Raw genomic sequence first — 15,194 nt, 5'->3', positions numbered from 1 at the left:
TATTCTAATATTCTCAAATATCATAGTCTAAATATCCATGACAATTGCAACATGGTAAAAGAGTGTAGATTTCCCTAAGGTAACATTGCGTTATTGACAGATGAAGTCTATGTTAGCAATGTGATGGTGGTTCCTTCATGGGAAGTCTAATATTTGCTGTATTAAAAGGGAGAAAAAAAATCACAACTGTACTGAGAAACATAAAAAACAAGACAAAAAACAACCGAACAAAGTTCTTTGTATTCAGTAAAGTATGAATAAAGAGACACTTTTCTGTTACAGTAAAACATATTAACAATCTATCCAGAGGCTTCTATGGTTTATGGGAACGTACACAGATATGCTCAGTAGTGCCAGAAACAAGACCAATGCTGTGCAAGGTCTCACTTGCTTTAAATGCTGCTCTGGGAGAAACTGTTAAAACAGTTAGAATGGCAATAGGCCTAGACAAATTGAACAGCAGTGGTTTTAAAAGTTTTCTCACAAATGGCAAAGTATCTCACTCATCCATGTCAGATAACCAGCTGAGTGACAGTTCCTAAACAATAAAACAATGTGAGAGGACGGAAACCCAAAATTAAAGTACATGTCAGGAAGAACTTTATTTTGTGTTAAAGCTTATGTGAAAGGATTCTTAAGAATTGGAAGACAAACTGTATTAGATGGGTCAATGTGCCGGCATCCGTATCTCATAATGAACTGCAGGATACACTCTGAATTGAAGCAAATCGAATTGAAAAATTATAACTTGTTTGATGAATAAAGAAGTAATCTCCATAATGTGTCCCATTTCCCAGTAATTAAGAAGATAACTAAGGGAAATTTGTTCAATTCTTATTAAACCATAATTCAAAGAACTACAGAATTGACCCTTTCACATGTAAAGAGTGACTTAGCTTCACTCCAGATAAGAGACCACCCATTGGCATCCAGTATGAGCAAAGTCCCTGTCATGTGGTATCTTGACAAAGATGCCAGCACCAGAGATTCTCATGGGATTTTGATGGGACTCTAAATTGATGTATATGTAAGTTGGAGCAAACATATTCAAGCCTAGTCATTACATATATATACTCATTAAATGTTAGTTGTACAAAGTTATTTATTGTTTTTGTACTTATAGGAAGACAGGAAACCTTTTGCAGGCAATGCTCATTAGCAAGGGACTGGAGAGACAAATTAAGCAATCAACGTTAGGTTATCACGCTGTATGCACATAAAGAGAAGGCTCTTACAAGGATGAAAAAAAAATCCCGAATAAATTTCTTAGTAAGAAAGGAGCTCAGCATAACCAGGCAGAATAATCTTAGTTATGTTTGTGCAAGAGAGAAAGGAAAGCATTTATTATTTTAAAAAAAAGGTGTACAAAATATGTGGAGATATGGACCTGAAATTGTTCAGCTGTGAACTCAGTACGTAGTTTTCAAAGTCAAAAGAGAAAAGAAGGAGGAAGGAGTGACTGACTGGACACGGAGCTGGAGCAGGAGTGGACCTCTCAGTTCCCCGCCAGCAGAAGCATCTGCTGGGATACATCCATGTGTCCCAACAGTCACAGCTGCTCGACATGTGCACTCCTCTCTCAAACCATTCATTGACAGTTTCCTTACGTGCGCTCCGAGATTCCGATTGCATGGGATGTCTCGGCTTTTTACATTTGCATGCAACAGGCCGTTGCTGTCTGCGTGAGAGGCGCTCTTTAAACAGCATTTGTTGGAAGGCTCGGGATACAGCTCCGTGCTGCAGTATGTGCCCTGAGTGTGCAAGGCCGTAGGTTCAAATCCTAGTGCGTTATTAAAGAATACAGGAGCACACCTGTATCTAGCTTGCAATCCCAGCCCTTGAGATGCCCCAGAATAAAGGCTTCTCAGATTTGAGGCCAGTCTGGGTCACAGCTTGAGACCATGACTACAAGATAAAAACCCAAAACCAATTACAGTATCACCACAATACCTCACCGGTTGTATAGAATGAAGACAGATTTTAACTTTAGGAAAAAAGAAAGAGAAAGAAAGAAAAATGGGGCATTTTATGCATCTTTGGAATCTAAAGAGTTAAAAATCTTTATGTATTTCATGACCTTTGTGCTTCATTTTGAAAACGGTGTTGTCAAATTGTTACACCACAACGATAGTACTGTTTTGTGTTCCTTAGCATCAGAGTACAGCTGATAAGTTTGAGTAGAGATTACTGACGTCACCGGAGCGTGGTGAGCATCTGTTCGGTTACGAGGAACAAGCCCTGCAGTATAAGTCTTTGGTGTGTAAGCCGGTCCTCAAAACTGGAGTGTGTTCAGACATGTAGTGTGTTGGACATAATGGAACCCTGTACAGGCATTTGTCATTTATTATGTTCACTGTGATCTGTGCCCCTCTCACGGGAAGATAGATGTTCACAGCCCGTATGCAGGTTGTTACAGCTCACGTTTCCTTTTCGTGAATCAAAACAGGTGCTGATTATAAAACCTCCACTGCTGTGTTTTTATGTTTGCTGACGTTCTCATTTACCGAAAGCTTGTAGTTTCATCTGTTAAAGTCCCTTAAAATAACATATCCGAACTGTTCGATAGAACAATTGGCTATTACCTTTGAAATCCCCAGTCATCTGAACAATGCACAGTTATCAGATGGAATGAAGCAAAGTATTAAAAACTGTAAAGAATACTACAGTGAAAGAATTTACCAGAATATATATATATATATAGTGCATGTTTTATATCAAATGATTTCAAATTTTTAAATAAAAGGCTGGCATACAGATTGCATATTATTCAAAGGAGGAGATGTGTCTCATTGCACATTTCATGTTGAGACTCTTAGTGGGTTTTTAACATGTGTCCTTCTCGGATCTATTGCCCTTATCATGACATTTTCCAGTGAGACAGCCACTGCGTCCTTAGAAAGAGAAAATGTAGTACACACGCATGCATTTGCCTGGACTGCGTTCGGGATGAGTAGTATAAATAAAGGAGCTCCTCAGAAAGAAAAACAGCCCTCCACTACATTAGTCTAGTGGAATCTTATTCCAGAAGAGTAGAAGCTGGCACCTGCAAGCGCCCTTGGAACGTGTTCCTATTGAGGTGGGGATTATTTTGGTAAAGTAACACTATCACTGTGGCCCGAAGGCCACGGCGGTGGAATCAGATCTCAGGTCACATGAGTTCAGAAGCTCCACGCTCTGAAACTGTGGGCCACAAGTAGAGTTTCTCAGAAACTCTGATCCCAGTGTCCTCCCATGCACATAGCCTGCTGTTCATCACCACAGGGCATTGAGGATGGCATTTGCATGCTGTAAGCGAAGTACAGAAGAGACAATTAGACTCGTGGGAGGGTCCACTAGGACCTGTTTGAGACACATCGCCTGCCACAGTCTCTGTCACATCCCTTTGCCAGGTGTTATCCTGTGGTCACCAGTAAAAACCATTTTGAGTACTTGAAATTTCAGTATGATTTCTACAATTCAGCTTGTCCTCCTGAAAACATATCATGGTGTCATTGTTATGGGTCAAATTTGTCATCATATTCCTGATTATTTATGTTTCATTTAATCATAGTTTTAATATAACCCTTCTGAGAGAGAAAGACACACACACACACACACACACACACAGAGGCAGAGAGACACACAGATGGACAGACACAGACAGACAGATAGGGAGAAGAAGAGACAGCCTCAGGAAACATTAAGGAATTACCCGCAAGTTATTCAGTCCAAAACCACAAGTTATTCAGTCCTTTGGCATACTGGTTCAGAAATTCACTGTGTTCTCCACATTCCAGAATGTATGTTCATTCTCTGAAAAACATTGTCAACAAGCCTCTAGAACTTTTGTGATATCTTTCAAGAAGTGAGAAATTTGTCTGTCTGTATTCTGCCTCTTCATATCTAGATTATTGCACGCGCACGCACGTACACTCAAGTAGCACATGATGATAGATTTATGTTTTTGACAACCAGATTTAAACCAAGTTTTAAATACTCTTTCTGGTAAGGTCCACCCCAGGTTCTCATGCAGTTGAGAAAAATCTGCCCTTTTTGCAGGGAAAGAAATATTCAGAAACAATGTTTTGATGCTAATGGAAAGCTAGACAGCTGTGTGAAGTCGCCAGTACTGAGAGCAGCGCCATGGCTTGTGAGGGCCTCTGCTGCCACAGCTGTAACGGTGGGAGACCTTAGACTGAGGATTCTTGATAGGAGTAATAAATCTTACCCAGTTAAGACACAAGTACACGCTAAGTGCTAATCTTCTCCATAACAAGGGTCACAAGGCTTCTTCTGAGGCTTGCCTGGTGCCTTTTGATGACCCTTGTCTTCATTGTCCTGTGTGAGGGAATCCTAAGAATTTCAGAATCAGGGTTGTTGAGTGTGGTCATTGAAGGCAAATGGGACTATTGGTGAATGGGAGAGTTCTTCTCGCCACAGCCTTCAATACATGGTCAATTTAATCTAAAAAATTATCATTTTCTTCCTTATCACCTTCATGACATACCGTCTCTCTACCGCTGGAAGATTTTCTTGATAAGTAACATAATTTGAGTGGAAAACTGTAATGGTTATTTTATCTAATGGAGACTGAAGACTGTTTTATCCTTGTGTGCAAGCATTACATTTTAATCATTTCTATGCCTCAATGTGTTCATAGTGCTAAATGTGAGAGGTAAAAGAATGGAATCGCTATAATTTACTTTTAGAGATTTTCAGGTAGAGAAGGGATTTTTTATATATTGGGTATCAAAAATGGAAAACAGGAAGAAGGTATAGTTCAAGGTTGTTGAACTGTTTGAGTAAACACCCCCCACAACCAAGTCCCTGAAAAAGAATTTACCAGGAAGAAGTATTTACAAGTAATTAGACTATGCATTCATTTTTGTTTTAAGAAGGAAGAATCTTGAATACACAAAAAAATTAGTCTTCTCATTCGATGTGTTTTTCAAACCACAGAAGAAATAAAAAGTTTTTGATGAACTTTCTTAATATTTAAATAATAATCACTCTGTCATCTTAAGTCATTATAGTAGGGATGCTTTTACAGATAAGTAGTCACTCGGTAAGTTAAGTAAGTTTATATCCTAAAAGGCAAAATACATTATCCTTATCGCTATATTTTGTTTATTAGAATATATTATTAAAGAGATTTAAGCAAATTTCTTAATTACCTTTTTCCCTGGAGAATCATGTTATTTAAAGTAAACAAAAAGTTAAAACAATGTAAGAGACATTGTTTAGAAATTCTCATCTCTTAGAGCCAGTGTGGTAGTGAAATAAGTTTCCGGAAGTGTTGGAGAAGCAGGAACTACAGGGCAGGCTTGAGAGGGACAAGGACAGTCTGGAAGAAGTGTCAGTAGAGCAAGAGTTTTAGCTGAAGGTTTCCCTTGTTATTGTTTTAAAATATTTCAGATCTCCAGGGCCCGGTAGGAGTTTTAAGTGACTATGTACTTGAAGCTTTATTTGCTCACATTTTTCAAAACATGCATATGTTCTGCATTTATTTAAGAGTTCCAAATGGAAGCGTTTCACCAAGAAATGTGGGAATGTTTGAAATGTTTGCCAAGGTGGTAGCATATATCTCTCTATATGTCATATAGAGTGAGATGAGAGTAGGAGCAAATATCAGGAATTAGGGTGCCATGAAGCTATGTATATAGATGGTTATATGTACACATATGTGTACATGTATGTGTATATGTATATAATGAATATGTACACGCATATGTTTGTATGTTGTATGTATGTATGTATTTATGTACATATGTATGTATAGAGAAAAAGGAGAGAAGTGTAGAGGGAGAGGGCTATGTTGTTCATCCCTTGCTCTTGTGGTATTCTTCCACCTTGTCAGACTCTCTAGGAGATTTTCTCTCGCAATGATGTCAGGTTAGGGTCTTCTGGGAGCAGGTGGAAAGGAAAACAGCAAGGGAGAAGAGGATCTTGAGGGGATGCCTGGGAGGAAGGCAGCCTGGGGAATTGGTTTCTATGGGAAGCTCATGGGAGAGAGGTTGGCAGTAGAAGTCAAGTCTTTTGGGAGGTTCAGGAAAGTAGAAGTGCTTAGTTAGGGTTTCTACTGCACTGACAAAACACCACGACTAAAAGAAACTTTGGGAGGGAAGATTTTATTCCGTCTCCCACTTGTGGTTACAGTCCCTTCTCCTCGGGAAATCAGAGCAGGAACTCAGGGCAGGAGCCTGGAGGCAGGAACTGTGGCAAAGGCCATAGAGGAACACTTCTTACTGGCTTGCTCTTTCATACAAGCCTTGACCACCTTCCCAGGGGTGGCACTATCCATACTAGGCTGAGCCATTTACCAATTATCAATTTAATTACCAATTAAAAAATGCCCCCCACCTGCCTATAGGCCAGTTTCATGATGGCTTTTTCTCTAGTTAGAATCTCTTTCCAAATGATTCTTGTTCATGTCAAGTTGACGTACAAGTAACCAACATAGAGGGTGAGGATTCGACTCTTTAGGGAGTTGTTGGTAATTGAAACAAGGACCGAGCAAAGGAGGAAGAAAGCATCCTTGGGATGCTCTTCCAATAAAGCCAGTGAGGGGAAAATTCCAAGACAGAACAAGAGAAGAGGGATCCTATTTCCTCAACCGCCCTTGATTTTGTCTGCAGGTAGGACCTGGTGTTTGAGGGACTACAAGGTGCAGGCTGAACTGTGGTAGCTGTAGAACGTCTGTGTTTGGGGATGTGATTCAGACTGATTTCCCCCTTTTCCTACAGTCTTCTCTGACTATGGGAATGACTGAGGGCTTTATGGCTGTCTGAGTGTTGCATGCTGTGTGGATCTTTCAAGGCATGACCTTATCAAGGCTGACATCTAAATGCAAAGGAAAATGCAGGGCAAGCTTGTTCTAGTTGAGGTTCCTGTCACCAGACCGTAGCCGTGTGGAACAATGGACACATTACCTGAATTCACTAAGTGCGAACAGGGCCCCTGTTTTCACCTGTGACTTAACAATGTTTCAGTAGTACTCAGGACTGCGAGTACCGTCCTCTGAAAGAAACCCAGCCACCCACCCAAGCAAAAACTCCCAGACACCACCTTCCCATTCTCTCCCTTTCATTTTCATTCTCTGTAAGTATTTGGGGGAAAGCTCAGTTAGAAAATGTGGAAAAACAAGATCACAAAGTCAGGTAGAAGAATGAAACTTTTCCCCCACTCAGTAAAACGATACGTTTGGCTCAAGGCCAGGAACACATAGGATGGTGCAGACTGGACCAGTTACAAGGTTGTTAAGGAATGGGCTCAAGATGCCTTGTCCGTTCCCAGTGCTTTCCTGATGTGTTCTGACTTTAACTCTTTGTTGATTGGAAGTTACTGCTCCACTAAGCCTTAAAGCTACAGCCAAAGGAGTTGTTTCAAGCACTTGCTGCACAGTGTAGGAAGGAAGCTCACAGGTTCTGTTCTGATTGTACCCGGTGGATTTCTGACGGTTTCTGAAAACCTTCCCGAACGAGAGAGTTAACTGTTTCATTCCTTGCCATTTTCTTTTCTGTTTTTTTGCAAAAAGCCACGTGAAGTGTGTGTGGCTATTATATGGAAACAGCACAAATTCTACCCAAAAGCCATCTGCCGAGCATGCTACTTATGGAATTGTAATCACTCAGCATATCTCAAAACATCCTAATATTAGCAATAGTCAGAGTATTTTCAACACTTCCTTATATCATCAACCATAATGTTTATAGGTCAGACAGAACTTTATGAGAATTTTGAGCTTGCTGTATTTCTCCAATAACTGTCTTAAGATACAATGTCTTCAACACACTCATAGTCACCTTAAATTACTTGTTCTTGATATAGGTTACCTTCATATATTGTATTGCTATCTCTGCTATTTACTCAAACGTTTAGGAAGCAAATGTTTTTCCAAAGTCCAGTACATAGTTCTGCATCACGAAAATATTTTCTTCTACAGAATGGAACGATCTAGGTTTCACATACTTTTTGATGGAGACTGCTGGGCTGAGGATGTGCTTGCCTAGCATACATTTAAGCCCTGTGTTGGATTCTAACTGTTTCACAAAGCTGGTCATGGTGGTCCATGCCTTGAATTCCAGCAAGTGGGAAGTAAAGGCAGGAGGACCAGAAGCTCAAAGTCATCATCAACTATATAATGAGACTATCATGGGCTACACCAGACCTTATCTCAAAGCACACATCCTCCTGATCTGCCCTTCACACAAACCAAAACCAAAACCAAAAATAAATAAATAAATAAATGGATAAATTCAAAGGCCTGATCAATCACTAGTTATCGTAAACATACTCATTCTTCAAGACACTGAACTTTCATTCATTGTTTCTCTTTCAGTACGTTGACCTGGTAAACTCAGTTATTTTGTAAGCATCAGTAAAATATTTTATTAGCCATTTATTACTGTTTATTAAGCTATCAGTCTGGAGTATTGGAGACAGTCAGCCTGCCCTAGACTAAAATCGAAGTGTTACCATTGGCTGTGCTGTTCAAGAGATGTGTGTTTGTTCCTCAGTGTTTACACAGATGGGTAATTAGTTTCTGAGTGACCTTGTATGAATGAATTAGTATCTCTGGGCCTTGGTTGCCTGTACGTATGGTAAGGAGACATATTTGCAAAGACTGTTAGAATTAAACGGAATCTTACTGCATTTAGACTGCTGTCATCATGATTACTGATTCAGTGCTGTCTTACATCTCTTATATTTCCACTTGTGCTAGTCCCACAGTACTCTTTACCTAACTGTAACTGTGTGTCTAGGCTGGGGCGGCTGTGCTACACACTTGCTTCTTTCTGGACGCCCCAAGTGCCCTTTGTGCCCACTGGTGAGCTGGGAATATGACAAGGCAAACGTAACATCTCATCATTTAGGTGGATTAACAGCATGTGCTTCTGTAGGGGAACTCTAACCAATATCCCCTCTTTCAGGATTGTATTTTTTATAAGTCATCTTACTTTATGTAGATTTTTAATGTATTCTAATTATTCCGATGAAGTTATCAAAACCCTATAACTGATATATATAATATATAAAATTATATACATACATTATATACATATAACATTATATACATATATAATTATACACACATATATTATAGATATACATATATAGATATGCACATATAGATATTATATAGATATTAAATACATACACAATTTTCATTTAAGTCTTCATATTGCTTGTACATTGGGAACAAACAAGTTAGCCTATACTTACAAACTTTTGTTGGTGGCTGGTAAACTGCTTCATTTTACATATATATACCGCCTATAATGGACAAGAACTGTCTGCCTATTCATTCAGCACTGGAAAGTCTGTCTATGAAAAGCTTTGACTTTTCCACTTTGTCTTTGTGTATCAAGAGCTCCCTACCTTTGCTCCAGCTGGATAAAAGTTGGGCAAACAGATACCTTGACAACTGCCAACAACAGCATGCATGACCTTCCTGGGAACAGAAAGTAGTTGGTATTTCTGAGAGGAGATTTCTGTGAAAAGATTCAAGCCACAAAGTCCAGTGGAAAATAATAATGTAGTAGCACTAAAATTTTAAACTAACGTGGAATAAGATATTTATATTATATGCTCTCTTTCCTGGTCTTATCAAAAACAGTGAAAAAGTCTAGGCATCAAATTAAAGTCGATAGCCTGCAGATTGCTTCCTGTTGGCTCACATGGCGACGCTGTTGGACAGGCCAGTTTTGAATACTAGTAACCTGTCACGGATCAGCTACCTGAAATGCAAGCTTATTTGTTAAGGGTGGAATGATATTATTTCTTGCACTTTACACAGAACCAAAGTGAGAATAAAGTGGTAGGAATGTTCCTTTGCACCATAGGTGTGAATGAGCGATCATTTGTGTTACTAATTGGATGAGCGCAGCTACTATCATTAGCATCTCAATCAAGGGTGGAATAGGCTGTACCGTGTTTCATGTATGATTCGGCACAGAGGCTGATTAAAAATACTCTCAGACATAAGCTTATTACCCAGTTGCTGGAAGCGGCCTTACATCCCTGGAGACTTAAAGACTTTTCACTTGTGGATGTTCAACATTTGAATCATTGCTTTAAAAACAAAACAAAACTAATTTGATTCCTCACACTGAATTTTTATTATTAGAAACTTTAGAATTGTCTGAGTAGTTACAGAATAGTTGCAGAAAACTTGAGTATAAAGAGAATTTACGTATCTCTTTCTTGATGTGTTCTTCAGGTGGATTGGAATTAAGATTCAATTTAGACTCTGTTATATTTTGTGCACTGTCAAGGTAAAGATGGTCTTAGTATGACATCCCAAAGAAGAAAACCATCTTCCAAGCTGGAGAGATAATATTTCCTTCTGGGTTAGATACTTTTCCTTTTTGTCCTTTCTAATCTCAACCATTAATGTATTTTTAATGAAACCAGAGTGTTTTCAAAGTAACCAGTGAAAGTATTTTCATGTTTTCTTAGATGATTTTAAGTCAGGCTTGAAGGTAAGATGTGACTTACCTATGCCAAAATAAACTTAATTACAATTACATATCTGTCCATTTTAAGTTTTTTTGTCCTGTATTTTTTAAAGGATAAGGAATATAGAAGTTTGCTTGTTTTATTACTGATTTTTGTGTGCACATGGGAGCACATGGGAGCATGCAAACATACATATGTATCCATTTTTGTATAGGTTGGCCAGAATAGCATTCATCTTTATTGGTAGCATCTGTGGCTAATTTGCATTAAAACCAGAACCGATAAAGTATTCTGTTGAAACCAGTATATGAAGACAAGACTGAATAAAAAAAAATTGTTTTCCAAATAAAATTTGAAAACTAAACTTTAGTATCTATTGTGGACTTTGATATTTTTATAATTTCAAGGCTTCTTGTTATATAGGTATGTTCCTCACACTCTTTTTATACAACCTAAATCAGCCACAATTGGCTCCATGTCCCAAGTTTATTGTAATGATGTACTCTGAAAACCTATGAGGTTACTTTACTGGTTGTGTTTTATAGTTATTCTGTAATGTCCTGCATAATGAATTACAACGCAGTTGCTTCATTAAATAGCTTTATATGACAATGCATTAAATATGTATTTTTTGAAGGAGACAATGTGGTATATTTGCTGTCTTGCTGTCATTTTTCTTTCTATCTGTTTGCTATTAAGATGTGTTTAAATGTCTTTGCTGAGAAATTTTAATTATTTACTTGTATCTATTGTTTCTGATATCAAGTGTACTTTTTAAACTTTAGTTTCCTATGTGCATATATGTCTGATTGAGTATCTGTACATGTACCAAAAATGTGCAGACGAAGGAGCCACGTAGGTCAGAATTGAGAGTTAGTAATTGTTAGAGATGCTTGCGAGTCACTGTGTCCGTGCTGAGGATCGAACCCAGGACTTCTGCAACAGATTCTTCAAGTATTCTTTGGGAGAGTCTCTCGAAACAGTCTGTTGCCTAGGACATGCCTGAGTACAGTCTGCCTGGGCATAAAAGAAGTCCAGAAAAGGTTTAGAGCTTTCCTACAGGATGACATAATATTAAAAATAGAAGGTTTAAGGCAAGAGTTGGTCAAGTTTTCACTTTTATTGTATTATACTAATGTACTTGTTATGAATTTAAGGTTTGAAAGATCGAACTTTTCCCATGCATCACTTAAAGGGCAGTGTTTTAAACTGCAGAAGAGTGAGTTGTGCCCATTGTCCTCTGGCTTAAATTCTACATGTGAAATGCACACATCTTTTAAACCCAGTCATAGTGCTGCCTTATGTGCAGGTAACAATATAATTTGTATGAAGAAAACCAAAGTACAAACAATCCTTTCCAGAGCTTGTGGCACAGCTTTGGCTCATACACTTAACAGAACCGTTTATTGGATGCTCACAATGTGTATGTATAACAGGGTTTGGTCTTCTAAGTCTCAGTTAATCCTATAAAAGCAAAATGGCCTAATCCGTGTATTACCCTCATATTAAAGATGTAGAACCAACAGTGAAAGGGGTTTAAATTAATGTTCTGGTGGTCATGCAGCTAATGAGCAAAGCAAACATTAAGGCATAGTTCCTAATATGATTAGGCTTCTGTACTTACTGCCTTTCCAAGAGGAAATAATATCCCACACCATGTGAAGATGCTGTTTGGTACACATGAGTAAAGCTTTTCTTGTTTTAACTAAAAGAAAAATATTTATTTATTTTTTTTAAAAAATGTAGTACTTTGACTACCATGCAAAAATCTGAATTTATATGTTTTTAATTAGTTTTTTTATTTTTAGGAACAAAGTATTTGGAGCTGTTCTATGTAGCTAGGTTAATCCTACCTACATAGGATTGATCATACCATAAACACTGAAAGCCTAGTGGGTATCTTATAGATCTACCTCAAACTTCCCAAATGGCCATTTATTTTTCATAGGATATTAGCTATAGGTCCTAATCAGAAACTTCAAAATATTTGCTGCTTATTAAAAAAAAATCCTTTCTATTAAGGTTTACCAGAGAACACTATGGAAAGGAGAGTTTTAAAAACACCAGTGAGAGTTAATTGTCCTACAACAGATTTGCATCAAGATGGGATGGACATCGCCTCTAATTCATAATATTCCCATTGGTTCCGTTGCATACTAGTCCATCGGTAGATGCCCGCTCTGCATTCCTCATGTGTACCTTCTCACATAGAAAGATGTTACCGTTAATGTCACCACGTTTTAAAATGATGCCCAGGTTCAAACAGAACAATACCCACTGTCTTTTCTGAATTAACTGAGCCAAGTATAAGCCTCTGCAGGTGATTTTAGTCTTTTCATAACCGTTCTCTGTATACAGCTTCCCAGGGACCTTCTGTTCCACATTTTATTTAATAGATCTTTGGATGTGTGTTTCAATGATGTCCAGCTGTTTACATTATAAATATGATTACTGTATGTAACCAAGTATTTACAAGTTTTAGTGTCCTAATCAAATTACTTCCTCATGATAAATTCAGAAATGTAGATGTGTATCGTTAAACCCTTCTAAAGACTTGGGTATTTTAAAATTACCCTTCAGAGTCTTTGTGTCAATTAGCAACCTCCCTGGGAATATGTGTTAAGTGTCTGGTTTCACACACATGCTGATTTTACTTGCGTTACTTTTGCATAGAATGAAAGATCTTAGGAATTTGTTATATTTAAATTTCAGATATTCTGTAGGGGTTTGTAATTGCATTAGGACATACTTATGAAACTGGAAAATGATAGGGTAGATTGTTCCCTTCTTAGATTCGTCAAAGGAGTTAAGCAGTTGCCAAGTGTATGTCTGCCTTCAGTGAACATGTGCAAATCTGTTTAATTCTTGTCAGTCATTCAGTGATGACATCTCTGTCTTCCAGATGGGAGAGCCGGTGAGTTCAGAGATGAAGTAACTTGTTCTAGTGAGATGGTAAAGCCGGGAACTAACCGTCTTACCGAACTCTGTGTGTCACATGTAATTATCTTGCTGTGCACATTTTGCCTATCTCTTGGGGAAGAAGTTGGGGATTTGTTCATTTGGTCTGTTAGGGTGAGAGATGGCAGTTTTAGATGCGCATGTTTGTTTTAGTAACAGGAGAAAAGAGATTGTGCAATGTTTGGTGCCTGTATGGGTTTTGCTAATTTTTTTTTTAATGTTCTGACATCAGGACCTGGTGAAAAGTTACAGAGGAGAGGTGAGCATTTGCAAATCTGCAGTGTTGGATTTGTTGGCGGCCTCTTCAGACACAGGCTGGGCCTGATCTTGTAGGATGCTAACTCAGATTTTTAAAGTTACTGTGTGGAGATATCAGAGACACTGTTCTCCACTATTTAAGGTGGGATGCATTCTCCTGAGAGTCAGGCAAGAGTTCCATGCTGAGTGGTACCTTTGTTGTTTCTGTGGATGTGATACTTGCCTTTCAGAAAACACACACAACAGGAGTGTAGTACCTTTCTCCTCTAACTTCTTAAGTTGTCTCCACCAACAAAACAGAGGTAAAAGGGGCCAAAGCGGGGTTGATGGTAGACAGGTGGGCGTGCGCTCTCCTATTAAATACACTGCTGGAGCTCATCAGTGGACAGGGGAAATCAGTCAGTTTACTATATGCTTTCCATTAGTAAGATTAGATAATTTCATTACTAACACTCCTTTGGGCTTCTATTTTGTTTGCCTTCCTTGGATAAATTGTGCTGCTGCCGTGGTCTTCTGTCCAATCAACTCCGAGTTTAAAGACTGAGAATAAAGACAGGCAACCGTAGATGAGGTAACCGACTCTGGGTTCCTCTGCTGCCCTTCAGGGGACGGGAGAATAGGGAAACAAGTGCCTGCATGTGTTGGATTTTGTTAGTTGGATCCAGCTCCAGCAAAGAGACACCCGAGGTCACGGCAACACCTTGGAAGGCTGGGAAGCGGGAAATAGAGATAGAGCAGCCAAGCCAATCTCCAGACAAACAGGTTTTAACCAGGACAAGAGTGAGAGCATGCTTGGCTTGGAAGCTCTCTGCCTTTCACCTCAGGCGCTGGTTCTGTTTGTATTTGCTTTTCTGATGTTTGCTCATTTTTATGGAGACTCATTTTCCCGTATATATGATAAAAGATAATTACTAATTGTTACATTATTCTTTGATGGTGTTATTGTTGTCTGTTTCCTTCGGTGTGGGGACTGAAAGGATAGCTTAGAGATTAAGGTCTGTCAGGCGGACCATGGCTTTAGTATGTGCTATGATTGTCAGCATTTTGTGTAAGGATAAATGCAAACTAAGAGTGACAGCTTCCTCAAAAATGGCTTTACCTGTTTCTAGATTACATAGTACTACACACTTACATGTTTGGTGACTCAGGAGTCAAAGTTCCTTAGGATTCATAACAGCACAGTCGTGGATTCTAGTCTCTGGACCTGTGTGGGTCACAACCTCCTTGGCAAACGTCTATCTCTGAAAATATTTACATTCCGATTCATAACAGTGGCAAAATTACAGTTATGAAGTACCAACAGGAAGGAACCACAGCATGAAGAACTGTACTAAAGGGTCACAGCATTAGGGAGATGGAGCACTCCCATCCCAGAGGTTCATTTTGTACAATTTTCACTTACTCCATTTCCCTGTACCTTACCATATGGTGTTACTGAACTGCAAACGAGAGGACCCGTGGGGACGCTTCCAAAGCAGTGCTCCAGCCCTTACCTCAGACCAGTGTTCCAGAGACCCTTTCAGGTTACACTTGGACATTTG

General features: G+C 38.8%; 1 protein-coding gene across 1 annotated transcript in view; it reads right to left on the bottom strand.

Annotated features, from left to right (window-relative positions):
* The window catches only part of SPAG16 (sperm associated antigen 16), a gene marked incomplete at both ends in the record, with an annotated part of 827,025 nt that extends 819,548 nt beyond the window's left edge, over nt 1-7,477 (bottom strand). Inside the window, 2 exons of the mRNA XM_080932901.1 lie at nt 1,465-1,751; nt 7,178-7,477. Of these exons, the coding sequence (XP_080789027.1) occupies nt 1,465-1,751; nt 7,178-7,477 (587 nt within the window). The remainder of the gene's footprint in view (nt 1-1,464; nt 1,752-7,177) is intronic.
* Between the last annotated feature and the right edge of the window lie 7,717 nt (nt 7,478-15,194).

This window comes from Micromys minutus (genome assembly GCF_963924665.1).
Source record: "Micromys minutus genome assembly, chromosome: 19".
NCBI lineage: Eukaryota > Metazoa > Chordata > Mammalia > Rodentia > Muridae > Micromys > Micromys minutus.
The sequence above is the reverse complement of the archived record's forward strand: the minus strand, read 5'-3'. Positions and strand labels throughout refer to the sequence as shown.